Source organism: Vicugna pacos, chromosome 21 (genome assembly GCF_048564905.1).
Source record: "Vicugna pacos chromosome 21, VicPac4, whole genome shotgun sequence".
NCBI lineage: Eukaryota > Metazoa > Chordata > Mammalia > Artiodactyla > Camelidae > Vicugna > Vicugna pacos.
This window is the reverse complement of record NC_133007.1, coordinates 21,514,861-21,541,655: the sequence shown is the minus strand read 5'-3', so window position 1 is coordinate 21,541,655 and position 26,795 is coordinate 21,514,861. Positions and strand designations below refer to the sequence as shown.

The following is a 26,795-nucleotide window of genomic DNA, read 5'->3' as shown; positions in this document are numbered from 1 at the left end:
TTGTGGGGGAGGAAAGGCTGTTTTTACCAAGCATTTGGGTGTCAGCAGCTGGAGGCAGATGCACTTGCTCTCAGGAATTTGTGCCAGCGTCCAGTGGCAATGGGAGAGACAGTCTCCTTCTGTGTGTCAGGCCCAATATTCCACGGGTGGGGCAAGAACACAGTCCAGCGGAGCTGCCATGCTTCCTAGTTCCTTCTGAGCCCACACCTGAAGGAAGCTGCTTCTCAGTCCTAGGAGGCCTCACAGGGCTGCAGTGTGTAATGAGGGCGGAAGAGCCCCACTGCTGGGACTTCCTGCCTCACACCCCAAGGCCGAACACCAGGAATGGGGGTGGGAAGAGGGCCCTTCCTTATCACGCCCACCACCCTTCCTACCTGGCAGTTCCGCTGGGCGCTGCCTTTCCCCCAGGCCTGTCACCACATCCTGTCCCGCTCGGGTCAGAGCAGCAGGGGGCCCTGCAGCCCGCTGCAGTTTCCTCCTCTTCGACACCTCTGGGTGGCAGGCAGAGTTGGCCACTGACTGGCCAGAGAGGTTCCCAGAACAGCTGACCTTTGTGCTAAGCTGGTTACTCCTCTAGCATCTCAGCCAGATTCAGGCCTCTTCTTCCCAAAATGCTGAGAGCACAGACCACCACCAAGACAGCTATGAAACTCCTGCGCTTTGGCTGGTCAGGCTGGCACCCTCCCTAGCCTGAGCCATGATCAAAGACCCACAAAAGTAAACTCCGACTTGCAGGGACACAAGAATCTATGGTCAGACACAAAATACAAGAAGATTGGACTCTACCTGGGGCTTAGCCCAGCTAATGAGACTGGGCAGAAATGAGGACCCTAGGGTGCCATCCCTTCCCAGTCGGTGCGATTCTGCACCAAGATGCCCTTTTGGCTTCTTGTCATCTTCTCTGCTCCCGTGCTTTCCTCTTTTCCTCCAGGGCCAGAGCTAGGAGGCTGATGGAGAAAGGCCAGATGAGGAGGACTCAGGACAGCAGTCCTGCTCTCTTTGTCCTCCTGCTCTGAATAGTCAGTCTCCCAAGAGCATCCTCCAGACTAGCTGAAAGAAACCCCAGCCCTGAGGGTGCCATACTTGCTGTCTCCTGATTTGCACGTGGTTGACATCTTCATAAATTGTCAAAACTTCCTCTGGGCTGGTCTCTGTGAGAGGAAAGAAGCAAAGAAAAGAGCTGCAGAGATCTGCAGAGGGCATCCTGTCCCGGCTTCTGCTTTTGACAGTTCCACCTCCATTCCTAGATGGTCAAGACCTTGAGAAAAGTTCTGGAAAGGAGGTAGGTCAGCACTCTTCCCAGATGCCCAGAGAGCACAGGGGCAGCACCCTCTCCTGACATGTCTATTCCATTAGGCCAGGCAGACTGCAGGTAAGTCTGCACACTGAGGATCAGACTGTAAACATCCAGTAGCCACCCCAGGAGGCACAAACCCGCAAAAGGAGCCCAGCAGCCACTGCTTCCCCTCCCCTGACCAGACACACATATCTCAGTGCTCCCAGGAAAAGGGAACAGGTCCTGTGCTCCCAAGTCCCTGCCGCTGGGGATGTCAAATCAGGCAACAGCACCTCTTAGGGACCCTCCACTTACGTGACTGCTTCCTCTTCCTCCTCCAGCAGGTGAAGGTGATGAGGAAGAATGCCATTAGGAGAAACACGACACTCACCAATAAGGTCAGAACGATGAAGTCTGAGGGATACAGAAGGCACGAGTCCTGAGTGCTGAGCCCTCTCTGTTCTCCCCTCCCACCTGTCTGCTACAGGGGCTATCTCAAAACCCACAGTCCTCTCTCCAGTGGCTGGTCTCCTCATACCCTGTGAATTCACCATCAAGGTGGTCTCTTCACTCAACTGGGTGACCTCCTCTGAGTGATGCTAAGAGCACAGGTACACACTGGCTCAAGTCTAAATCTGTAAACTCTGTGCCCTTGGGCAACATCCTTAACCTCTCTGAGCCTTTGTTTTATCTCTTATAAGCAGGAAATAATGTTATCTACACATGGAGGTTAATTTCAGGCTCTAATATATGTAAAACATCTGGCACAGCAAATGTTACATCTACCCACTCTTTTGTTTTTAACTCAATAAATATTTGTTGCATACCTACTATACGCCAAGCAAGTCTTCCATTTTGCCTTCTGCTACTCCTGCCTTCACTGCTCTCCTTCATTTATTTTCAAAAATTTTTTCCTTCCAGTTTTACTGAGATATAATTGACATATAGTGCTGCATATTTTTTTTAGGGAAGCAGTAATTAGGTTAATTAATTTATTTTTAATGGAGGTACTGGGGATTTAACCCAGGACCTCGTGCTTGCTAGGCACACACTTTATCGCTGAGCTATCCCTCCCCTCTCCTTCATTTATATGTCTACATTTAACATGTATGTCACACATGTAGTCTGATGCATAACCCAGCCCACGTGGGGAGAAGTTCTAGGTGCCAGCTGACTGGGCTCTTTACAAACATTATCTCATTCAATCTTAACAGCATTCCTGTTAGGTACTTATTATTATCAACCCCATTTTACCTGAAAGAAAAATTGAGGCTCAGAGAGGTTAATGAATCAGCTTGAGATCACAGAGCTAGTGAATGATGAAGCCATGGCTGGCATGAACCAAGAGTCAGTGTCCTTGTCACTCCACTTTACCTCAACTTGTTTGTTTCTTTTTTTGCCCATAAATGCTTAGTTTGTTGCCCCATTTGGCTGTAAGTTCCTTAAGGATGGGGACGGAAGGCTGTTTTTCCCCTGTGATGCTCATGCTGATGGCATATTAAGTCTTTGTTTATCTAATAAAAGGTGATGTAAACTTAACTCAGGAAAGCTCTCAGGATGAGAATAAGCAGGAAAAAAAAAACTCTTCCAGATACCCCCAGGCTCACCCCGATGACCCGATGACCCCATGACCCAAGGTACTGCATACAGCATAGTCACCTCGTGGGAAACTATGTGGCTTGGGGGAGTTACCACTCAGGAAGAGGAAATAGGTCTCTATCAGTCTCTCAGAAAAAGAAAGTAATGATCAGCACGGCTGTGACTCACCCAATAACTAAGCATTCTCTATGTGAAGGAGAAACTCGCATCTCCCAGAAGGACAATCCTTATGGGGATACAATTCTTCACAGACTAACACGGCCCTGACTTCATGGGAGCTGTGTGCGTAGAGGCCACTATCTCTCTGGGGAAGGGCTGCAAAGCATTGGAAGAGGCAGCCAAGGGATCTCATACCCAAGCCTCCCTTGCACATGAGCCTGGTTGGGGGGTCCAACACCTTCAGCCCCTGTTACAGCCCAAAGTGCTCCACTTACTCTGGTGGCCACTCTGACAGCCCTGGGTGAGTTCGAGGGTGTGGTTTGCCCAGCTGACAGGGTTACTGACATTGCAGGTATATATGTGCAAACCATCAGCATCAATCTGCACTTCCAGTTCAGTGAGGTTCCTTGGTGTCTGGATCAGCTCAGTCCCTTTATACCAAGTATAGCTCACATCAACATCACCACCTCCGGAGACCAAGCAGAACAGAGTCACTTGGCACATCCCTCTGTCCAGGGTCTTCTTCTTCTCCAGCAGGCTGGGCTTCTCAACACGATCTGGAAGCAGAGATTTTGATCAGAAATGGGCTGGAAACACAAGCCCTAGAGGAGTCAGAGGTGCAGGGTGAGCTGTGCTGGAGACTCACCAAATACAGAAACCTGGAACGTCTGTCTCCAAACCTTCCCAGTGTCACTGGTGACCTCCACAATGTAGAGCCCGCTGTCTTGCTGCTGAGCTGCCTTGATGTGAAGAGTTAGGTCCTCGATTGTAAAATTGAGTCTATTTTTTAAATGATCCAAAGGCGGCTCCACATGCATCACACTAGAATCATTCTTCCAAGATAGTATCAGATAGCTTGAATTTGAGGACGGCTTCATCTTCCAATGAACAGAGTATGTTTTCATCTGTGTGCTGAGGGGCCGTAACCAGACAGATTCTCCTGAGAGTCCAACCACATGGTCAGCAGAATCTAGGGATTACAGGAAAGAGAACCAGACTGAATGTGGAAGGCAGGGTATCAGGCCTGAGTGTTGTGGGCAGTAAGATGTGACTTCCCTTGGGCCAAGAGGATGGGGATATGAAGGAGAAGCCTAGAGTTTAAGAGACCCTGAACATGCATTTCTCTTAACTGCCTCCCCTCTTCCCCAGCTCTGTGCCGAAGTCTGAAGGGCCACAGACCAGTAGTAATAGCTCAGATCTCCTGAGTACTTATTATGGAACAGGCAGGTTTTAAAGATTTTACATGTTTTAACTATTTCACTTTACAATGACCCTAAAAGAGTCTTATCCTCATTTTACAGGTGGGGAAACTGAGTTAGAACTTAAAAGTAACTGATCCAACTTACACAGCAAGAAAGAGGAGCTTAAAATCCAGTCAATTTGGCTTCAGGAGATGAATTTTTAGCTACAGTATTATAAACACTGTATCTGATGTGACTCCCTCCCTGCAGCACTGAGGCAACCAACAATGGCCAGACCCAGTAAGAGAAACATTCCAAGCCGACCTCACAGCTCCCTCCTCTGTTCCCCCATAGAGTTATATTCATAATTCTTTCCTGCAGCACTTTGCACATAGGACTGCAGTCATTACTCACTAATGTTTGCCAATTTTTTAGTTACTAGAAAGTACCCACAAGGATTGCTCCCTAGAAAACAATTAAAAAAGAAAAATAGGCACTCAGTCAGTGCCTCTGGCTCCCATCCCTGCAGCAGGAAGATCTGAGCTCTGGAGCCTAGGATTATGAAACCATACGCCATGCTCTTTCTGAAGACACCCTAGAAGAACCATGCCATCCTGATCTGAAAACACCTGCAACAAAGGGCACAGTGCTTTTCCATTTGCAACCATCCAAATAAAGCAGATACTTCATCCTGCTCTGAAAACCAACACAATGTCTTTACTCCCAGTGGTGCTGTTTCTAGCTACAGTGCTGCTACCATCTTTCCCCATTGAAGAAAAAGATCCATCCTTTTCTACTTCGTTAGCTACTCAAACGGAAGTCCAAAGAGAGATTGTAAATAAACACAATGAGCTAAGGAAATCCGTCTCTCCACCTGTCAGCAACATACTAAAGATGGAATGGAGCAGAGACGCCACAGCAAATGCCCAGAAGGGGCAAACCAGTGTGCTATAGAACACAGTAATCCAGATGACCGATAGACCAGTACAAAATGTGGTGAGAATTTCTACATGTCAGGTGACTCTACTGCCTGGTCAGATGCGACCCAAAGCTGGTATGAAGAATGCCACGATTTTGTCTGTGGTGCAGAACTGAAGAGTTCCGGTGCAGTCATTAGATATTATACCCAGCCTGTCTGGTACTCACCCTACCTTGCTGGATGTGGAATTGCTTGTTGTCCTAATCAAGACAGTCTTAAATACTACTATGTTTGCCAATATTGTCCTGCTGGCAATAAAGTGAGTAAAAAGAATACAACTTACCAGCAAGGAACACCCTGTGCCAGCTGCCCTGGTAACTGTGACAATGGACTAGGCACCAATACTTGCTAGGATGACGATCTCCTTAGTAACTGCAATTCCTTGAAGAAAAAATGCTGGAGAGGGTGTGGGAAAAAAGGGAATCCTTCTACACTATTGGTAGGAATGTAAATTGGTACAGCCACTCTGGAAAACTGTACGGAGATTCCCTAAAAAACTGAAAATAGAGCTACCATATGATTTAGCAATCCCACTCCCTCATATACAACTGGAAAAAAATGAAAACTCTAATTCAAAAAGATATATGAACCCCAGTGTTCATAGCAGCATTGTTTACAATAGCTAGCCCGAGTGCCCGTCAACAGACAACTGGCTTAAGAACATGTGGTGTGTGTATGTATATATATATATATATATATATATATATATATATATATATATATACAATGGAATATTATAAAGCCATAAAAAAGAATTAAATATTGCTATTTGCAGCAACATGGATGGACCTAGAAAATATTATAATTAGTGAAGTAATTCAGACAAAGACAAATACTATATGATATCATTTCTATGTGGAATCTGAAAAATAATACAAATGAATCTATATACAGAAATAGACTCACAGACATAGAATACAAATTTATGGTTACTGAAGTGGAGAGAGAGAAGGACATAGGAGTAGGGGATTAACAGATACAAACTACTATATATAAAATAGATAAGAAACCAAGATTTACTATATAGCACAGGGAATTATATTCAATATCAATATGTAGTAACCTATAATGAAATATAATATAAATACAAAATAAATTTAATATATAAACTATACATATATAAAACTGAATCAATTTTCTGTACACCTGAAACTAACACAATATTGTAAATCTACTATACTTCAATAAAAAATTGCCATTATTTTCAAGAGTCCATGAACATTTACAAAATTTGACCAAATGCTGAGCCATAAAGTAATTTTAAATCTAGAAATCAACATAAAGAAATACACATTTTTTAAAAATCCCTATTTTCTTGAGTGAACTTAATGGTGAAAGAAGAAATCATAATACAAATCAGAAAATATTTTAAATTAATTAATAGTGAAAATATTATATATAAAAATTTATGGGATGCAGCTAAAGCCACAATTAGAGAGGAAATTATAGTCTTAAATATATTGTTATAAAATAACAAGGCTGAAAATAAGCTGTCAATCTCATCATCCTCAAGAATCCACAAAAAGAAAAAATTAAGTGAAAAAAGAGAGAGTGGATGCAGAGAAAGAGGAAATGGAAAACAGTTATACAGTAGAACCATTTTTATTCATAAAAAAATTAAGACATATTAGTGCAAAGATAGACTGATCAAAAGAAATGTGACAAGGTACAAAAAACAATACTGGGAATTTTCTTAAGACATCACTATAGAACTTATAGATGTTAATAAGATCTTAAGAGTTATGAACTGCTTTATGTCAATAAGTTTTAAAATTTAGAAGAAATAGAAAATTGTCTATTATTAAGTAAATTGGGTTGATATTGAAAAAACTTCTCGTAAGGTAAACTCCAAGCCTACTTGATTTCACTAGTTTATTCTACCAAATATTTTAAAAGAAATAACTCCAATCTTAGACAAATCCTTTCAGAGATAGAAAAAGATAATACTTCTGAACTAGTTTTATAAAGTTATACCTTGACACCAAAACCAGAAAATAACCAGAAAATCCCCAACATCATATTTCTAAAAACCCATAAGTCAAAGAACAAATCCCAGTGGGATTTGGAAAATATTTAGAACTAAGTAATAATGAATATCAAAGCATAGAATACAATTAGAGCAGTGCTTAGACAGAAATGTACAGCTTTAAATTCATATACTACAAAAGAAGAAAGTTTGCAAGTCAATAATCTAAGTTTCAATCTCAATAAACCAATAAAAGGAACAGTAATTATAATAATGATGATAATCATAACCCAAAGAAAGAAACAATAAAGTTAAGAGCAGGCATCAATGGAATAGAAGAAGGCAAATATATAGCAGAGAAGATCAGTAAAGCCAAAAGTAAATTCTTCAAATAAAAAAAGTTAAAATTTATATATTTCTAGCAAAATCTAAAGAAAAGTGGGAAAATAAATTGACAATACCAGAAATGGAAAAAGATGTCACTAGGGATCCTGCAGACATTAAAATAAGAAGAAAATATTATAAATAACTTTATGTCAATAAACTTGGAAATTCAAATTAAATGGCTAAAATTTCTTCCAAAGTATGCATACCAATACCGACACAAGAAGAAAAATGAATTTAAAGACTGCTAAATACTTTAAAGTTGAATCCATACTTTAAAATCTCCCTATAAATCTTCCACATGGCTTCACTGGCGGATTTTCCAAACATTTAAGAATTAATACCAACATCTTACATAGAATAGAAACTCATTTTTTTTAAGTAAAATCCTGATAACAAAACTTGGTAACAACCTAACAAAAACCGAAAATTACAAGCTAATGTCTCTCATGAACATAAATGCAAATTGAACATTAGCAAACTGAACCTAGCAGTGTATAAAAAGAATAATATATCCTAAACAATTGAGATTTATCCCAAGTATTTAAAGTTTATTAACATTTTAAAATCAATGAATGTAATTCAACATGCTAACAGAACAAAAGAGAAAAATAAATGATAGTTTTAATAGGTACAGAAGAGACATTTGTTAAAATTCAACACACATTGATGATTTTTTTTAACTTTCGGCTAACTAGGAATGGAAGGAAATTTTCTCAGTCCAATTAAAGTGTGTACCAAAACCTACAGCTAAAATCATACTCTATGATAAAATATAAAATGCTTTTCCCCTGATTTCAGGAATAAGACAAGGACTTGATAAACAACTCTTTCAGTTAGCATTGTACTGGAGGTCATAGCTAGTTCAACAGAACAAGAAAACAAATGAAAAGAATAAAAATTGGAAATGAATAAGTAAAACTGTCATTATTCATATGATATAACTGTGTATGTAGGGATATATGAAAAATTATTTTGAATGTATTAAGTCAGTTTAGCAAGGTTACTAGATACAAGGTCATTACATAAAAATTACTTGTATTGCTATACATTAGCACAAACATATAAAAAATGAAATTTTGAAAACAATACTACTTTCAACAGCACCAAAAAAGTCAAATGCCTAGTAATAAACTCAACAAGAAATGTTTAAGACCCACATACTTAATGCAACAAAAGATTTCTGAGAAAAATTTAGAGTCAAATAAATAGAGGTGTATACCATGTTTTTATTGGAAGACTTATAGTTAAGATGTCAGTATTTCCCTAAATTAATCTACAGATTTAAAAGAATTTCAGTTAAAATCCTAGCAGGTTATTTTCATGGAAGTTGACAAATTGATTCTAAAATGTATATAGAAATGTGAAGAACATAGTATAGACAAGGCAATCTTAAAGAACAAAACTAGATTTTCACCCCCCAATATCAAGAGGTATTATAAAACTTCAAAAATTAAAGACAGTATGCTATTATTACCAGGATAGAAAAATAGTCAATGGGATATAATAGTCTAGACATACATGGTCTTTTAAAAAAAATGGTATTGACTCAGTTGGATATCCATAAGAAAAAAATAATAAATCTTGACATCTCCCTCACACCACATGTAACAATTAATTCAAAATATATCATAGATGTAAATATGAATGATAAAATTTAAGCTCCTAGAGGAAATCATAAGAGATTATTTCCTATGCCTTACGGTAGACAATTTTTTTTAACAGGACAAAAAAAATTGCTAACCATAAAAGAAGATTAATACATTGGACTTCATTAAAACTTAGAACTTCCATTTGGCAAAAGACAACATAAAAAGAGTGAAAAAGCAAGACACAGACGGAGAGAAAATGTTTGCAACACATGTATTTAATAAAGAGCTCATATCCAGAACACAGGCACACCTTGGAGATATCGCAGTTTCAGGTCCAGACCACAATAAAGCAAATACTGTAATAAAGAAAGCCACACAATTTTTTGGTTTCCAAGTGCATATAAAAGTTATGTTTACCACATACTATGGTCTATTAAGTGTGCAATAGCATTATGTCTAAAAAGAAAAATACAGTGCACAAACCTTATTTAACAATTCTTAAAAAAAAAAAAAATTCTTTATCGCTAAAAAATGCTAACCATCATCTGAGCCTTCAGCAAGTTGTAATCTTTTTGCTGATGGAAGGTCTTGCCTCAGTGTTCATGGATGATGACTGGTCAGGGTGGTGGTTGGTGAAGATAGGCTGGCTGTGGCAATTTCTTAAAATAACACAACAATGAAGTTTGCCACCATCGATTGTCTCCTCCTTTCACAAATGATTTCTCTACTGCAGATAATGCCCCAGTAGAACTTTCAAAATCCCCTCAAAACCTGCCACTACTTTATCAACTAAGTTTATATAATATTCTTAATCTTTTGTTGTGGTAAAATAAATGTTCACATACTGAGATTTAGGGAAGTCATTCTGGCTTATACATGAGTTAACTTGAATTTGTGCTCACTAAACTAGCCTGTTTGTGGCCTCAAACATATGTTGCACATTTTCTTTAATTATTAAAGAAAAGCGCACATTGGCCAGAAGTAAAGAATATCCATGTTAAAAATAAAGATTAAATGCCCCCTCTTCCTGGGACACTAATGCTGGGACACTGATGCTGGAATTCATTTGATGATTAAGACGCCCTCTCTATTCCCAGGTGCCAAGGCCATACTGACTCGCTGTGTATGTGCCGGTCTGTTCTTTTTTTTTAAACTTTGAAGAAATGTAACCCTGACTTGTCTAATGTTCTTTGTTCTAACAAGATACAAAACTGTGCTGAAAACCTTGCTTATCCATAGCAACTTCTCAGAGTAATCTGGGAAATAGGCTTCCAGGCTAGTCCTCAGTTCGTCTCAAATAAAACTCTTTATTATTCTTATCATTGATTGTTTATTGATTAATTTTGTCAACAGTTGGCATTTTAACAATTAAGTTCACAGGGGCACAGTTTGTGGTGCCCAAAAACAATTACAATGGTGACATCAAAGATATCTGACCACAGATCACCATAACAAATATAATGATAATGAAAAAGTTTGAAATATTGTGAGAATTACCAAAATGTGGCAAAGACACAAAGTGAGCAAATGATGTTAGAAAAGTGGCACCAATAGACTTGCTCAACACAGAGTTGCTACAAATCTTCCATTTGTACAAAAAACTCAGTATCTGTGAAATGCAATAAAGTGAAGCTCAATAAAACAAGGTATGCCTGTGTATAAAGAATTCCTGAAAATCGGTAAGAAATAAACTGACAACTCAACAATTAAAAAAAAAATGGCAGAAGACTTGAGCAGGCATTTTATAAAAAATGAGATCCAATTGGCCAAAAAGCATGCAAAGGGCCCCCAACATGGTTGGATATAGGAAAAAAATGAGACTCTACTACATCCCCACCCAAATGGCAAACATCTAAAAAATTGAAAATTCTAAGTGTTGACAGGGATGAGGAGTAACTGAGACTCTCGTTCATTACTAGTGGGAGTATAAATGGTACAACCACTTTGGAAAACTGACATCTTTTAACCACGTTCTATTCATGTAATGTTACACAGTAACAAAAATGAATAAACTACTTCTACCGGCAAAAATGTGGATGGACATTTTTGTGGATCGTATCAGGCTGGTTATTAATAAAGAAGTCAGTCACAAAAGTATATAGTAAAAGCTGTTACATATATGAAGTTCAAAATCAGGAAAAAAATTAATCTATGATAAGAGAGGTTAGAATATTGGTTAACTTTGAAGGGAATATCATCTCGGAGGGAGCACAAAGAAGACTAGAAATGTTTTACATTTTGAAATGGGTTGTGGTTACATGTACATATATATATAAATGTTCATCAAGCTGTTCACTTAAACTCTTTGTATATGACTGTAAGTTGTATCTTGATAAAAATATAAAACATAAAAGAGGAGTACTTGCTAATTCTTATAGAGTTGTTCTGATCATTAAACTAAGTAAAAGATACTTTGGTAAGAGCTAATAGAATGTTGCCACTGTATAAACATTGCCACAGCAAGAGTGGAGATATAGACGATATCTGCACTCATCTTTTGGCTAAATATTAGAAAAGTCTTCCTAAAAAATAGCATGTGATATCAATCATACATGGAATCTGAAAAAAAAAAAGACAAATGAACTTATTTATAAAACAGAAGCAGACTCACAGACATAGGAAACAAACTTATGGCTACCAGAGGGGAAGGGGGTGGGAAGGGGTAAATTGGGAGTTCGAGATTTGCAGATACTGACTCGTATATATAAAATAGATAAACAAGTTTATACTGTATAGCACAGGGAACCATATTCGATATCTTGTAGTAGCTTACAGTGAAAAAGAATATGAAAACGAATATATGTATATTCATGTATGACTGAAGCACTGTGCTGTACACCAGAAACTGACACAACATTGTAAACTGACTATACTTCGATAAAATAATGGAAAAAGAAAAAAGAAAAAGAAAAGTCTTCCTGATTCTAAGTTACTCAAATAACAGCCATAAATCCATGGATCAGAAAACTTATACAGGTAAAATAGACTAGAAAGTAGATTAGGCGAATTTACAGATTGATGAAGAAGGTGTCCTAAACCTAGGTTCCAGGTACATCTATAAGAATCAGTGGTGGGGGAGGGTATGGCCCAGGGGAGAGGGCATAGCTCAAGTGGTGGAGTACATGCTTAGCGTGCACAAAATCCTGGGTTCAATCCCTTGTACCTCCTCTAAAAATAAATAAATAAGTATTAAAAGAAAAAAAAACTAATTCCTCCCCTCTGCCAAAAAATTTTTTAAAAATTTAAAATGCAATAATTACAAAAAAAAAAAAAGAATCAGTGAGCCCCTCTGAGGCAATAAGAAGACTATTCACTCCTATTTTCAACAAGTATTTACTGAATACTCCCTGTGTGTCAGGCATTGCTCTAGCTTGGGATATCTTAATCTCGACACTTGACATTTGGGGCCTATTAACTCCCTGTTGCAGGGGAAAGGGGAGCTGTCCTGCGCATGGTAAGGATGTTTAGCATCATCCCTGGCCTCTATCCACTAGATTCTAGCACCCCTGCCCCAGTCATGACAAACAAAACAAATTTTTAGACATTTCCAAATGTCCCCTGGGGGCAAAATTGTCCCCAGTTGAGAACCACTGCTCTAAGGAATTGGAATAGAAGGGTGAGCAAGAGAAACAAGATCCCTGTTCTCATGAAGTTCACACTCCACTTGGGGTACACACCACAAATAGGTGAAAAGTAAAACCAGATTCTTTCAGAGAGGCAGAGATGCCATGAAAAAAGTTTTTAAAGGTGAGGTACTAGAGTAGTAGATTCATGGCCAGGGAAGACCTCTCAGAGGAGGTGACATTTGAGCTAAGAAATGAAAGATATGAAGGATCCAGCCAAGGGAAGAGCTACAGGAAAAAAAAAAATCCAGGTAGAGGGAACAGCAACTTCAAAGGCCCTCTGGGTATCAGGAATCAAGCAGAAGGTGCAGATCTTAGGCAGAATGTTAGAGATAGAAGTACTAAGAGAGACGATCTTAGTGATTGGCAGCAATCGCAAAGAAATACATACATATCATAAATCTTCGTTTCCTAGAAACAGGGCATCACCTTCATAGACTATGGAAGTGGGAGAAGATAAAGCAATAAAATTACATTCAAGAGATGAACCCTGCAAGCAGAGTTGGGGAGAGTTTGGAAGAGAATGGTACACAGAAAGGTGGAAACACATTCCATACATAACAAGCAAGTACTAAAGGAAAATATGGAACTTCCAAGACTGATTAATTAGCAATGGCAATGTCAGTCATATGAAGGGTCAAGGGTAAGGCCCAATAGAGAGGGAGCCACACCAATGGATATACATTTCATTGGCCAGGTGCTGGGCTAAGTGATGGGCGTCCAAAGCTCCACCTCACTTCAGCAGCAAAGGGCTGAGACTAGAGATGAATCTTGAGTATTTAACAGGAGGCAACTCCAAGAGCAACAAGAAAAGCCAAGTTTAAGGGTTCCAGGATGGGTGCCAGAAGCGCTTGCCACAAAATCAAAAATCTATAGGGCAGGACAGGAGGAGTGAGGAAGAGCACTATTTTGGTTTTTTGGTTTGGTTTTTGTGAGATAATAGAAATATATATATATACATATACATATATCTATGTCTCTCCTCCCCAGTTCCTGGCACAGAGTCTCTGAAATCCTTGTAATTTCCCACAATAAAATATCACTTGCTTTATTTAGTATTTAGTCTTTAACCCTGTTCCTGACATGAGGCTCCAAAAACCCTTTTAAATTCCTAAGTAATAAGAGCACCAGGAGCATCTTGTATTCTGTTAAGGTGACTCTGGGTGGACTCCTGGATGACTCCTGGGTGGGGGCTGATCACAAGAAAGACCAAGGCATCTTGGTAGTGTCAGAATTGAGTTGAACTACAGGACTGTCAGCTGGTGTCACAGAGAATTGCTTGGTGTGGGGGAAAAAACCCCACACATTTGGTGACCAGAGGTGTCAGAAGTGAAGTGTTCTGTATGAGTAGTAAGAAAGACACGGAAGGGAGAACTGGGTGATTTTCCAATGTTTTTTAAATGGGGGATAATGAACTGAGAGTGGAAAGCCAGCAGAAAAAGGAGCAGGAGAAGAAAGATCAGAGATGTCATCATGGACCAGGGAGGCCCTGGATGACCTCCCAGGTGAAGCAGTGATGTCCAGAGCACACGGGGAAGGACTGGATGAGGAAAGGAGAAGAGGTCCCTAGCAAAGAGCAGAGGCTAATGTGGTTCTTTATGGGAGCAGATGAGGTAGGTTGACTTGGGGAATTGGTGGGGTTGGCAGATCCTTAACGGATGTCTCCATTTCTCTGAAGGAGAGCATGGGCTGATAGAGGCTGTGATAAGGAACAGGATTTTGAAGAGATGGTGAAGGTGTGGGATCGCCCTTTTGGAGAATGGGAGAAGCTGTGGCTCAGAAGCCAGGATTCCTGGGCCACTGAGGACCCAGCTGAAACAAAAGGTTCTCAATCTGTGGTTGCTCTCTGTGCTTGAATTTTCTTCTGCAGCCCTCAACAGCCCAGTGTGGAGCAAAGGAAGGTATTCAGAGTGAGGCAGGGCCAGACAGAGGTGGGGGTGAGGCGAGGTGGGGGGCGGGGTCGATACAGCAGAAAGCGAGTGGGCAAGGTACACCGTATTGGGTATTGTGACTGATACAAAAAGACCTCCGCCCCATCTCAGAGGGGCGCTTACGCCAGATGGAGAGATAAGAAATGCCAGGATGAAAAAGTAACTTCAACACAAGTTCTCCCATGTTGGTGAGAAGTGGAGGTAGGCCCAACAGCAGGTGGTGGATTGTTCAGACCAGAGAGGCCACAGCAGATTCCGGTGGTCAGAGGAGGCCCCGGGGCTGCTGCCACTGCTGTTGCTACTGCTCGGCAGTTTTGGGGCCCCTCTTCCGGTGGTTAAGAAAGAAGGGGGCGAAACAGTAAGTCTGCAGAGGGAGGGTGAAGGACAAATGATTAACTCCATTGCCTTCACAGGAAGAAGGCAGCCAGCATGGGGGTCGGTCAGGGAGAGGAGCTGACTCAGCAGTGAATCCTGCTCAGCCCGGAACTTGGGTGCAGGGGCTGCAGCCTCCAAAGACAAGCAGTGTCCACAGTCAGCTCAGCCTCCTCTGACCTGGACCTGCTGGGTGGAAGAAGGGTGAGGCGGGAGGAAGGCTGAGGTCTGAGCACCCAGGAGAGAGGGCAGGGGAGAAAAAAATAAAACTTTCAGAGACGTATAACTTCCCCTAGCCAACAAAAGGATGTTGAGGTTTTCTCAGCTTGGCGTCAGGCCACCACACTTAAGGTGATGGCAACAGAAGGGGTTCCTGATGGGGACTGGGGGGATAAAGCTCAGTGAGATCCCAGAAACGCTGAGGCAGGGCTGGCCCTAGTCAAGGCAAAATCGTAAAGTAGATAAAATATCCTCCATGGACCCCGTCCGCTTCATCGCCTCTCTTCTTCTTGACCTAGCCCCACCCTTGGGGGCTTTCTGCTGACTGTATTGACTCCTCTTCTCAGGCAATGCAACCTCCTTACCTCTGACAAACTTACCTAGCCTGTGCCCCCACTCTTTGTATCAGTTAACTGAATCATCCCAATTGTAATACAATCTTCCCCAAGATAACAAAGGCATTTGCTTTTCATGTTTCCCTGTTCTAGCCTACATTTTCCCTACTTCTGTTCAGGCTGTTCCTTCTGCTTGGATTGTCCTTCTACCTTATCCCTATCTCCTGAACTCTCAGTTATCCTTCAAGGCCACTTCCCTAGGTGTCCCTATCTTGAAGGAATCTCCATCTTCTGAGCACCCTTTGTGCTCCTAAATGTGTCTAGCCTGTTGGTACCCTTAGCATTTTCTGTCTTCCCTTAGAGTTGTTATTGTCCAGGCCTGCTTTCCTCTAACCATCTGAAAGATTCCTAAGGATGGAATCAATGTCTGTTTCATCTCTGTTTTCCCCGCAAAATTTTGCATAGTTCTTGGAACACAGTAAGGGTTTCATGAAGTGTTCAACTGATTTATTAATAAATTTAATTCATTTCCCAGAAATGACGTTCATGTAAGATTTTCGTGCAGACTACCAGGGAAGCTGCAGAGATGTGGTTCCCTTGGCTTCGACTTTCACCTTACAGGCTCCACATCTTTGCGTTTTCATTTCCCATTTGCAGGCCCTCAGAATGCAAAACCAGTGACCCTGAAGCAACTTGGAACTCTCATGCACTGCTTGGTTCAACCACTTTGGAAAATAGTTGGGAGCATCTGCTAGAGGCATATGTACATACTCAGTGACCCTACCTCTAGGGATACACCTAACAGACATGCGTGAACAAAAAGGCTCACAGCAGCATTATTGTAATAGGGGAAAAACACCCTGGAAACAATCCAAAGGTTCATCAATAGCAGAATAGATGAATAAACTACTGTATAGTCATCCAATGAACTACTATACAGTCATGAAAATGACCTGCTACAAGTGATAACAGAGATGAATCTCAATCAGATGTGGAGCAAAAGAAGCCAAATACAAGAGTATACTTTATGATTCCATTTATATACAGGCAAAACTAACCTATGATGTTAGAAGTCAGAAGGGTGATTGTATTTGTGGGAGAGGGAGAAGGTAACAGAGAGAACACATGGTAGGTACAAGGGTATATTCACTTAACGATAACTCATTTAGATGTACATTTATCACTTTGTGCACTTTTTTGTACACCTGTCATGAAGACAATGGCCCAGCTATCTCTAGGGGAATTTTTATAAAACTGGTTTCCTCCAGGATGGTGCTGCAACCCTGAGTTCTCTGAGTCCCAGTCTCTCTCCTGTGCCCAGTTACTTCACTATTCACACTTTGTTGGATGGTAGGTCCAATGAGAAGACAGGCAAAAGTGAGTCCAGCTTTCTTAGAACTTGTCTGAATCCCAGCCAGAGGAATTGCAATCAGAGAATCTTTCCTGAAAAGTGAAAGTTTCAACACAACCTATATGAACAGCCAGCAACTTTCAGAGATAATCTGTGAGATGCTGTCCCTGCCCTTTTTCCCCCACCCCAGCACGTCTCATCCCAGGCCTCGAAGCCCCTGGGCATTCACAGTCTCCAGTGTATCCTTTGGGGTTTCCTCAGAATGCACAGCCAAAACCTGAATTGAGGGTCCAAATGAACTTCAGGGCCCAGGCCCACCCCTATGGACAGTAATTTGAAAGTCCCTGCTCCCCAACACATGTGGTCCCCAAATCATCCCAATCAGCCTCTAAGACACTTGAAAATAAATTATTTATTCACTCAACTAATACGTTTTGAGCACCTACCGTGTTGGGCACTCTGTTGTGCAATAATCACGGCTGCAATTACATACTGATTCATACGATAGATGTAGACTCTGCGAACAAAGGGCTGTGTACTTATTCACCACGGAATCCTCAGTACCCAGCCCAGTGCCTGGCACAAAGCTGCTCAAAATGTATCCAGAGAAGAAGTGGAAATGGGGGGAGATGCTATTGTGAAAACAATTAGAATATTTTACAATACAATGTAATCATGTAATTAGATGTCTTGACTACATGTTCCTTTAAGTTAAAAATGTCGAAGTCTCCCTAGGATCCTGGTTGTGAACATGAGAAACCCTCAGAAAAGGGTCACACATTAAAACTTTATCATCCGGTGGGGGGAGGGTATAGCTCAGTAGTAGAATGCATGCTTAGCATGCACAAGGTCCTGAGTTCAAACCCCAGTACCTCCATTAAAATAAACAAATATGTAAATACATAAATAAACCTAATTACCTTCCCCTCCCCAAAATAATTTTTTAAAAAAGGAATTTTTAAAAAAATTTGTCATCTTATCTCAAGATTCTTTAACTCACTTTCTAATCAATTAATGTCAACAAAAGATTACTGAATAGTCTCTCTTCCTGACTCTGATTACAATACTAAGTGAAATACATGCTCAGCCTCCAAAGAGCTGAATAACATGAGCATTCATTTTGGAGAACTTGTTATAGCTCAACACTTTCCTATGCACTTTATATACTATATCTCACCTAATCCTCATACATCCCCTGTGAAGCAGGCAGCACCGTTAACTTCATTTTATGGATGAAAAACTGAAACATAAGAGGTTAGTTAACTTCCTCGAGACCACAGAAGTAGTTGGTACATGATTTAAAATCTAGAACAGCTTTTCCCAATGAAACTTTCCAGTAGGCGGATAAACTCACTTTATTCCTGGGATTATTTAAAATATTCATTCATTCATTCGTTCATTCAATGAACATGTATTGAGGGTCTACTTGTGCCAGATCCTATTCTGGGTGCTGAAGTACAGCAAAGAACAAAGCAAACAAAAGCCCTGGCCTCAAGGATCTTGCATTCTAGTGTGGAAAAGAGGAGCATAGGAGACAGAAAATAAGACAAATAGGTAAACACATAGTATGTAAAATGGAGATGAGCACCACAGAGAAAAACAAGTGAAGAGGGTTAGTTGCAGGAGGGAAGGTTGACATTTTTAGTGAGGAAGACATCACTGCAGAAGTGGCATTTAAGCAGAATAAGGAAGCAAGCCTCATGGCAAATGAGGGTGGAGCAGGTGGAAGAAACAGTACAAAGCCCCGAAGGGGAACGTGCATGAGGACATGTGGCTGAAATGTAGTGAGAAAAGCAGAGAGGAAAGAGCAGTGGTCAGGGAGGCCAGATCAGGGGGCCATTGTGAAATGTACAGTTTTTGCTCTACCTGAAGTGAGAAGCCTTTGGAAGACTTTGCAAAGCCCAAGAGTGTTATGAGCTTCTTACATACATATTATGCATATTGAATTCTTCAATAAACTGAGTCTTAGAAAAAATGTTTCACTGTCATCATGTCTCCTGATAGGATGTGCTGAACAAGCCTAGGCATCGTTTTTGCAGTGTTCCTGCCAAAAATTCATGACCTGAGTCTCGCGACAAAACATCAGACAAACCCAGACGGAGGGGCCTTCTAGAAAACAAGTGACTGGTACTCCAAAAATGTCAATGTCAAGGAAGATGAAGAAAGGTTGGGGAATATTTGTAAATTAAAGATGACAAAAAAGACGTAACAACTGAATGTAACATGTAATCCTGATTGGATTCTGGATGGGAAAAAAGATGCCACAGAACACATTTTTGGTGTAGTTGGTAATATTTAAACATGGACTATATATTTGATTGTATCAACACTAAATTTACTAAGTTTGGTAATTGTGCTGATATGATGTGATGTGATACATATGATATGATGTGATGTGATGTGATGTGATATATGCTATGATATGATGTGATATGATATGATATCATATGATATGGGAATATCCTTGTTATTAGAAGATATGTGCTAAAATAGTTAAGAATAAAGAAGCATGATGTCTGCAACTTACTCTCAAATATTCCACAAAAATAATTATTATTGTATATTCATATGCACATACATATATTTGGAGAGAAAGACAAATACAGCAAAAGTGAGAAAATGTTAACAACTGGTGAATCTAAGTGAAGGAAATATAAAAGGTCTTTGTACCATTAGCAACTTTCCTGGAACCTCAAAATTATTTTAAACCAAAAAGTTTAAAAATTGAAACAAATAAGCAGAGCAGTTTCAGTTTACACTTGGCAGGTCCCCACAGACACAAGGCAGAGCAAGAAAGAGAAGTTCCCTGAGATCAAAATCTTTTCCTCCCTGTGCTCGAAGAATCACTCGCTTGGATCCCCCTGCAAGGGGTCCAGCACAGTCATGCCCAGAGACAGTGCCACCGCCCTGGGAACCAGGATGCAGGGAGCATCGTCCCCCTACCACACAAGGTCATGGTCTCAGAGTCAGCCTCAGCCCTCTGTCACTCCTACCCCCAAAGCCAGGCATCAAACCCTGTGGGTCCTTCCTCGGCTTTTGAGGCTACTTAGCCCAGGTTCCAACCTAGCTCTCTTGCCTAGAATCCTCGGTCTTTGGGTCCCCCGAGCCCACACATGAGAGCCCCAGACTCCAGACTTCTCTCACTGCTCCCCACCCCATTCCTCATCACACCTGCCCTCCTCTGGATTCCCTACCAGTTGATACTCGTTACAAATACCAGAGCCTAGAATGTTCTTCTTGAAGGACCCAAGTGCTCAGGGGCTCGGTAATGGGACTGAGTACCTAGGGATGGCTTCTAACAGGCCCTGGACAAACACTGCCCTGTGCCTCGTCTCCTCCCTTTGTGCCCAAGCGTGGTCTCACTCCACCCCTACCCATGATGCCCCTCAGTGAGTCGCTGATCTAAAATGCAGGCTCCACATCTCAGAGCATACTAGACTCAGGGTTGGAGGGAGAGGGGAGCACCCTCAGGTGAGATTCCTCACCCACTCCACTCCACCCACCCCAGTAAGCATTACACAGCTTGGGGCCCAGCTGACAGTTTCCAGTTTGCTGTGAAGCTTCCTAATTTTGTCTCCTTCTCTTCCCTTCCCTGCCCCCTGCCCCAGCCAACATTTCCCTAATAATTCTCAGGTTCCCACAGCCCCTGTGCTGCTGTAGGAGCTGGGGGATGAGGCACCAGGCCATGCAGGTAAAGCCCCTGTTCTGGCCTTGGCCTCACACCATTCCCTGCCCCTTCCCCCAGCTCTCCATCTCTCCTCCCCAAATCCCCACCTCCTCATCACCACCCCTCCACCACCACCCACCTCCTGCCAGTTTTCCTGCCTCAGGAAACAATCTGTCAGTCCCTGAGCTCCAGAACCACCTGACTTCCTTGGAGAAACCCAAGCTCAAGGGCCACTTCTCCTCTCTGCTGGTAATCGCGCCAAATCAGAGGATATTTTATTTGTCCTTCTTACAGCCAGCAAGGAGGACACTTTCTCCCCACTATACAGAAAGGAAAATTGAAGCAAGTGGGAAGGACTCGCCTTGTCCGAGGCGGCCTGGATTGCTGATGGCTTGGCCAGATGTACTGCTCAAGGACCTCCCAACCCACTGCCAGCCTTTGCTGTCTGACCCAGCCTGTCCAGAGCTGTGGGGAGCTGCTCAGAGTCACGGGTCCAGGTGACCACGTAAGCAGCACAATCCAGAAGCTCTGGATTCTGATTCCCCTGAGGGCCACGGCCCCTTGTCCATGCCAGCCCCATCCCTGCCAGGCTGGGCCTCCTTACCTTGGCCCTGGTGCCCCGTGATGAGCAGGAGGAGTGTGAGGACGAGCGCTTGCCCCAACATCCCCACAAGACGGGGAGTCAGGCCGGCTCCTCTCCCTGCAGACGCTCTGCCCCACACAGGCTCAGCAGCCGCCCATCAGCCGGAGGGTGACACGGAGCAGAACTGCCTCGCTATCGGGCTCCAGCCACAGTTTCCTCAACTTGAGGCTGTTCTCGTCAACTGAATGCTAACAAGGCGTGGAGGAAGCCCCAGTCCCTGGACCTGGTCTGACAGTTCCCACAAGCTAAACTTGTGAAGATTGCATCGTGGTCGGGTGCTCAGAGTTCACAGTGACTCAAAACCAGCTTCAAAATCTTGTCCTGAGCTCTACCCCATTCCATCTGCTTTGTTCAAAACAGCAGATGCCCAAGCAATTTTCCAATTCTCTGCATCTTATGGGCAAGATGAAGAGGACTCCAGGGAAGCCTAACAGCCATTTTCTGAGCCTGTTCCATCCCAATAGACATCGAGAAGGTGGAGGGGAGAGGGTTTGTGAAGAATACAGGCTGAGAAGTGGAACCCCAGATAAGTTAGTGAAATGTTGCAGGAGACAAGCAGCGGGCACAAGAAAAATCTACCAGGCCTGGGGATTCCCTGCCAGTTGATACCAAAGTTTGAGCACGTGCAAATTAAATTTTTTTCATAAAAATTTGCTTTTGCTCTAATTTCCTATCTGTACTTCTATGTTTCCTCCCTTCTTCTTTTTCTACTTTCCCATAATTGTTCTTTCTTCCTTCTCTCAGCTTCTGTCACCCAGACAGGATGCAGACCCGTTTTTGCTGCCCTCCACCCCCAACACACACTTTGATTCCACCCTCCAGCAAGGCCAGGCAGAGCTGGATCCTCTTCACACCCCCAGGGAGGGGTGAAGGCATCTCACCTTCCCCAGAATGCAGTTGTTTTGAGGCTACGCTCCAGAGTTCCATGACTTTTTCTTTCTTCTGCTTTCCCCTTTGCAGAAAACACTTTCAGTTCCCTTCAGTTCAGTCCTGCTTCTCCTTTTCCATCTTTTGATCCATTCCCGTCACCCTGTCTGAAGCTGGGCTGAGGGGAAGCAGACGATACTCTGAATCAAACACTGGATTCGGAGTTGAAGATGAAGACTGAGTTCCAGCCCAGCAGCTCACAACCCGCGTGGCCCTGACCATGCTATTTTTTGAAACTGTGGGGTCAACAACACTTGGCTCCCATCCCTCACAAGGTCGTCTTCAGAATCAAATTAAAAACCGCACCTGAGCGTATGCATGTAAAGAACTCTGGACAAAGATACAGTTTTGTTAGTTTTTTTAAAAACGTAGACCTATATAGATATTTCCAGCTGACCTAATGGTTATCAGCTCTCCTCCCCTTTGTCTCCACCCAAGGGGCAACCCTCAGCCCTGGAAAGTTTCCTCATAATTAATCTGGTCATGTGCTTAACGAGATTGTGAAGTGGTACTTGACCAGTTGAGAAATGATGAGTTACAGCATGATGCAATCAGGAAGGGTGCATTTCCTCCCGTGAAAGATGGAGGACAAAGTCAGGCTGTTCAAAGCAACGAATGGACAACATGAATTAGGAATCTGGTTCACTGAGCCCGAACCCAGCGCCAGTGCCATCCTCTTCCCACCAGTCTTGTGGGTGTCTTACCATCCCCCGGAAACTAAGCTGGGAGCAGGTAGACAGTTTTGTGTCCTGTGGTCCTTACCATACTCTACCCTATGAAAATGCTGTTTGTTCCACACACTGCCCTGCCTGACTCTGAGCTCTTCTACATGATGAAGGCTTTGCTCTCTTCTCTTAGTGTTTCCAGAGCCTGGGCCAGGGCCTGGCTCTTAATAGTTGATTATAGATTGTTGAGTACTGAAGGAATGATGAATTCTCCAGAGAAATCATCTCCTTTCCCTTTGAGATATACTGGTAAACTAAGTCACCATGGTCCCTGCCTTCATGGAGTTTATATCTTACCCTGCAGGATCCACATAAAGACAGCCCTTCTATGTAATTCAGCCACTTTTGCATGAAGACTCAAGATTCCAGAGTCCACATAAAGTCAGAAACTCCTATATTCCCAACTCCAATGCATATTCCTCAGGTCTTTGTAAGTCTGTGACATTTAAAGATCAGTGGCCACCCAAGAATTAAAGTTTCATCAACACCCATCCTCTCATCCTTCTTTTTCTCAAATCATACTTTTACCATGTTTCACTGAGTGAAGGTCATTCTAGTATACCCCAGCCACAAAGTTGACAAGTCCCCAAGACCACTGTAAGTTTGGAGTTCCTAAAACCACCTTCAGTTTTGATAATTTACTAGAAGGCAATTTAACACTAATTATTAACATGTTAAATACATATGCCCTTTCACCTGGCAATAGCCCTCTTTGAATTTATCCAACAGAAATACTCTCATTAATGCATGAAGATACTTTCACAAATGCCCAAAAGTAAGCAAGGTTCTTCCTTATAGCAAACTGTATGAGGCGGGTGGGTAAAGCTCAGTGATAGAGCACATGCTTAGCATGTATGACATACTGGGTTCAATCCCCAGTACCTCCACTAAAATAAACAAACAAACAAACAAATAAATAAATAAACCAAATTACCTCCCCACCAAAACAAACAAAAAAATTTTAATGAAAAAGAAGCTGTACGAGAAAAAGAAAGAAGTAGAAACTAAATAAGAACTCAAGTGCTTTTATTTCCCAACCATCTGAATATGGTCTGGGTTCCTCCTGGAATGAAATCATGACTGGGTTTTTAACAAGCACAGCCATTATTCTAAGCCTTTTTCTGTCTTTCTCAGAAAGACTAAAAAATTGCTTCCCCTTCTATGTGTTTTTATCTCTCTTGAACTTTCAATGACCAGAAGAGAATCAGCCAGTTGTTTTATTGGCTGTTATAGCTTTCAGGTTCAGGTTAAATGGGAAGAATGCGATATTCCTATAAAGAAGGTGGGAATACACAGGACACAAAATAACCTGGTAGACCTGCATCTGAGTCAAGGACCCAGGAGCCAAAGAGTGCAATGCACATTAGGAGTCATCTCAGAACTTGAACAAGGAACTTGCAATTCCAGCTTCAGCACAGAGAAACAGCTATCCCAATGCAGAGAATTGGAGGCTGTCTCCCTGACACCAACAGTATGGTGTAGGAAATGGAGATCAATCATTGCTTCTTTGTGCTGGAACAAGATGTTCCCACGTGAGAAATGAAGAAAGTTTTCCCAAATTGCAGGAGAAATACATCAATGAATTGCCTTACACGATTTAAAGATAATTAAATACAAATTTATCTTTCTATAAAAATGTCTACATTAGTGTCTTTTAATATAGAGTTGATTTGAACAACACATGGCCCACTTATACACAGTTTTTTTTCACTAAATAGGTTCTCGAGTACCATGGGATCTGCGGCTGGTTGAATCCACAGATAAAGAACTGCTTATATGAAGGGCCACCTATAAAGTTATACTCAGATTTTGAACTGCAGTCAGGTGGGGAGTGTCAGAGTCAACATTGTTCAAGAGTCAACTACACAGTATAAGTCAAAATCTGATTTAGCATCAATTTATATACTTAAATTGTTACATTTGACATATTAATATATCAGTGTTTTGCAAAAATGGAAAAGAATACATAATGACTCTAGATGTCCTGCCACTTCATTTGTGAATTATACCTACTCTGTGAATTATAAATTTAAAAGATCAAAATTGAGATTTTAATGATAATTTGTGGAAGCCAATTTTCCCTTTAATTTTTTACATTGGCACCTCTGAAAACAAGTGCATGTAATCCAAGTTTCATGTTGCCATCAGAAATGCACAACCAAGTTACCTTGCCATTTTAATGATATGAACATTCACAATTGACCATAAATTATTTATATATATATATTTTTTCCTTATTGAAGTATAGTCAGTTTACAAAGTTGTGCCAATTTCTGGTGCACAGCATAATGCATAAATGAATTTTTTTGCTTGGCAAACTTTATTCTGGAAGATGTTCTTTTTTTCACATTGTTGTTTGTCTGCCATGTATAATCCATATCGGTGCTAACAGATTCCCTGGTTCTTCGTGCAGTTCCATCTACCATAAGGGTTACACGTGCCCACATACCCACTCATTAGACCACAAAAACTGAAGAGTCTAGATCGGATTTCCCATCCCCTAAGAGTTCCCCTTTTTCTTCCCCCAGCCCACCTCCCTACATAACGTTCATGTGAAGTTCTCCCAGTCTTTCTGACAGACCCTGTTCCAGCAGCCTCTGCTGGTGTTCCTGAGCACACCTGTGTGCTTTCTTCCTGGGAGGATAGAGACTTGGAGATCTCATGCTTTGACCTCCAGCATCTCCCCTCTCTTTTCTGATAGTTCTCTGTCTTCCTTCCCAGTCAGGGCAATCCGGCACAAGCACAGGCAGTTAGATATACCAATTAATGTCCAAAAGCACATTGGTCTTATTCCAACTGATGCTTCTGAGGCATCATTTCAGAGGTATAAGTCCTTAGTAGACACTTTTGTTGCCTTGTGTCTTAATTCTAGTAATTCTTCCCAGCCTATATCAAAGAGCAACTTTTGGGTCTTGGACTTTAGAAATTTTTCTCTGACTCACTTCCTCAAGTCTGAAAAATACCATTTTATCTTTCACATCTAGCCTGTTTATATTTTCTAAATGCTTTGGCTCCTCCTACCCTGTTCTCCTTTTTGCTCTTAGTTCGTCAGATCTTTAAAAATCTACAGTTCAGTTGCCAATTCTGCCTACACACTTTTTTCTTAGTATGGTAGTCATGTATCTTATATTTTTTTGTGTGTATAGATATGTGTGTGTATACATATGTATGTATACACGTGTATATATATAGTGACTCAACATACATTTTTCTTTCCAAAACAGTCTCCTGAGCCCATGTTTTAATTACTTAAAACTTCCACCCCACTTGTGAGAAAAAGAACAAGTTGGAATTTCACCAGCCTGAATCTTTAGATACTATCAATGAGATAACATGACCCATACGTAATGTTTAATACAAGTCAATGAAATTTCCCATTTTTCTGTCATTTCAACCATTAGTGACTTTCCAAGATTCAGTTGTATATTTGCCTCCTGGAGCGTGAAAGCTGTTGGGTTCTGCCCGGAGGGCGCAATGCAGAGAAATCATGCAGGAGAGTCATGGAAGCATAGTCTTGGAGAGTTGTTTTCCCCATTCTTCTGGAAACATGCTGTAGGAGCCTACAGTTGTTCACTTCCTTGTAATTTCAGGATAATGTCAGCAAGAGAGATTGTCATCCTTTCACTCTCCTCAACTTCCCTGTGATCCCAGGAAGATCCCAAGCATTCTGTAGGTGAATTTGGTGTATTAATTACCAACAGTTTTACCCAACCTTGTTTCCTCTGAATCATCAAAATCCTGAGGAATGTGGAGTGAACTGGTCTGACAGTGAGAATTTTTCATAGTAAAGCTCAGTTGTCCCCAGCAAAAGACCCTAGCACAGGAAATAACCGTAACTAATATAGACTATAACACCTTTCTTATTT

The 26,795-nt window shown here is 41.6% G+C and overlaps 1 protein-coding gene and 1 pseudogene across 4 annotated transcripts in view; one reads left to right on the top strand and one right to left on the bottom strand.

The window, feature by feature from the left end:
• Window positions 1-22,255, bottom strand: part of CD244 (CD244 molecule) — a 30,160-nt gene extending 7,905 nt beyond the window's left edge. For 3 of the 4 annotated variants that reach the window (XM_015249086.3, XM_072946268.1, XM_072946269.1), the window contains exons 1-5: window positions 21,239-21,428; window positions 3,681-4,004; window positions 3,310-3,591; window positions 1,592-1,690; window positions 1,084-1,151 (exon numbers count right to left, since the gene is read on the bottom strand). In XM_015249086.3, coding sequence (XP_015104572.1) covers window positions 1,084-1,151; window positions 1,592-1,690; window positions 3,310-3,591; window positions 3,681-4,004; window positions 21,239-21,299 — 834 coding nt within the window. In that variant the 5' untranslated portion in view covers window positions 21,300-21,428. Of the gene's footprint in view, window positions 1-1,083; window positions 1,152-1,591; window positions 1,691-3,309; window positions 3,592-3,680; window positions 4,005-21,238; window positions 21,429-22,158 lie in introns of those variants that run through there. The other variant, XM_031689194.2, reaches the window with a different exon arrangement.
• Window positions 4,927-5,645, top strand: LOC102544029 (cysteine-rich secretory protein 2 pseudogene; annotated as a pseudogene).
• Window positions 22,256-26,795: the final 4,540 nt, after the last annotated feature.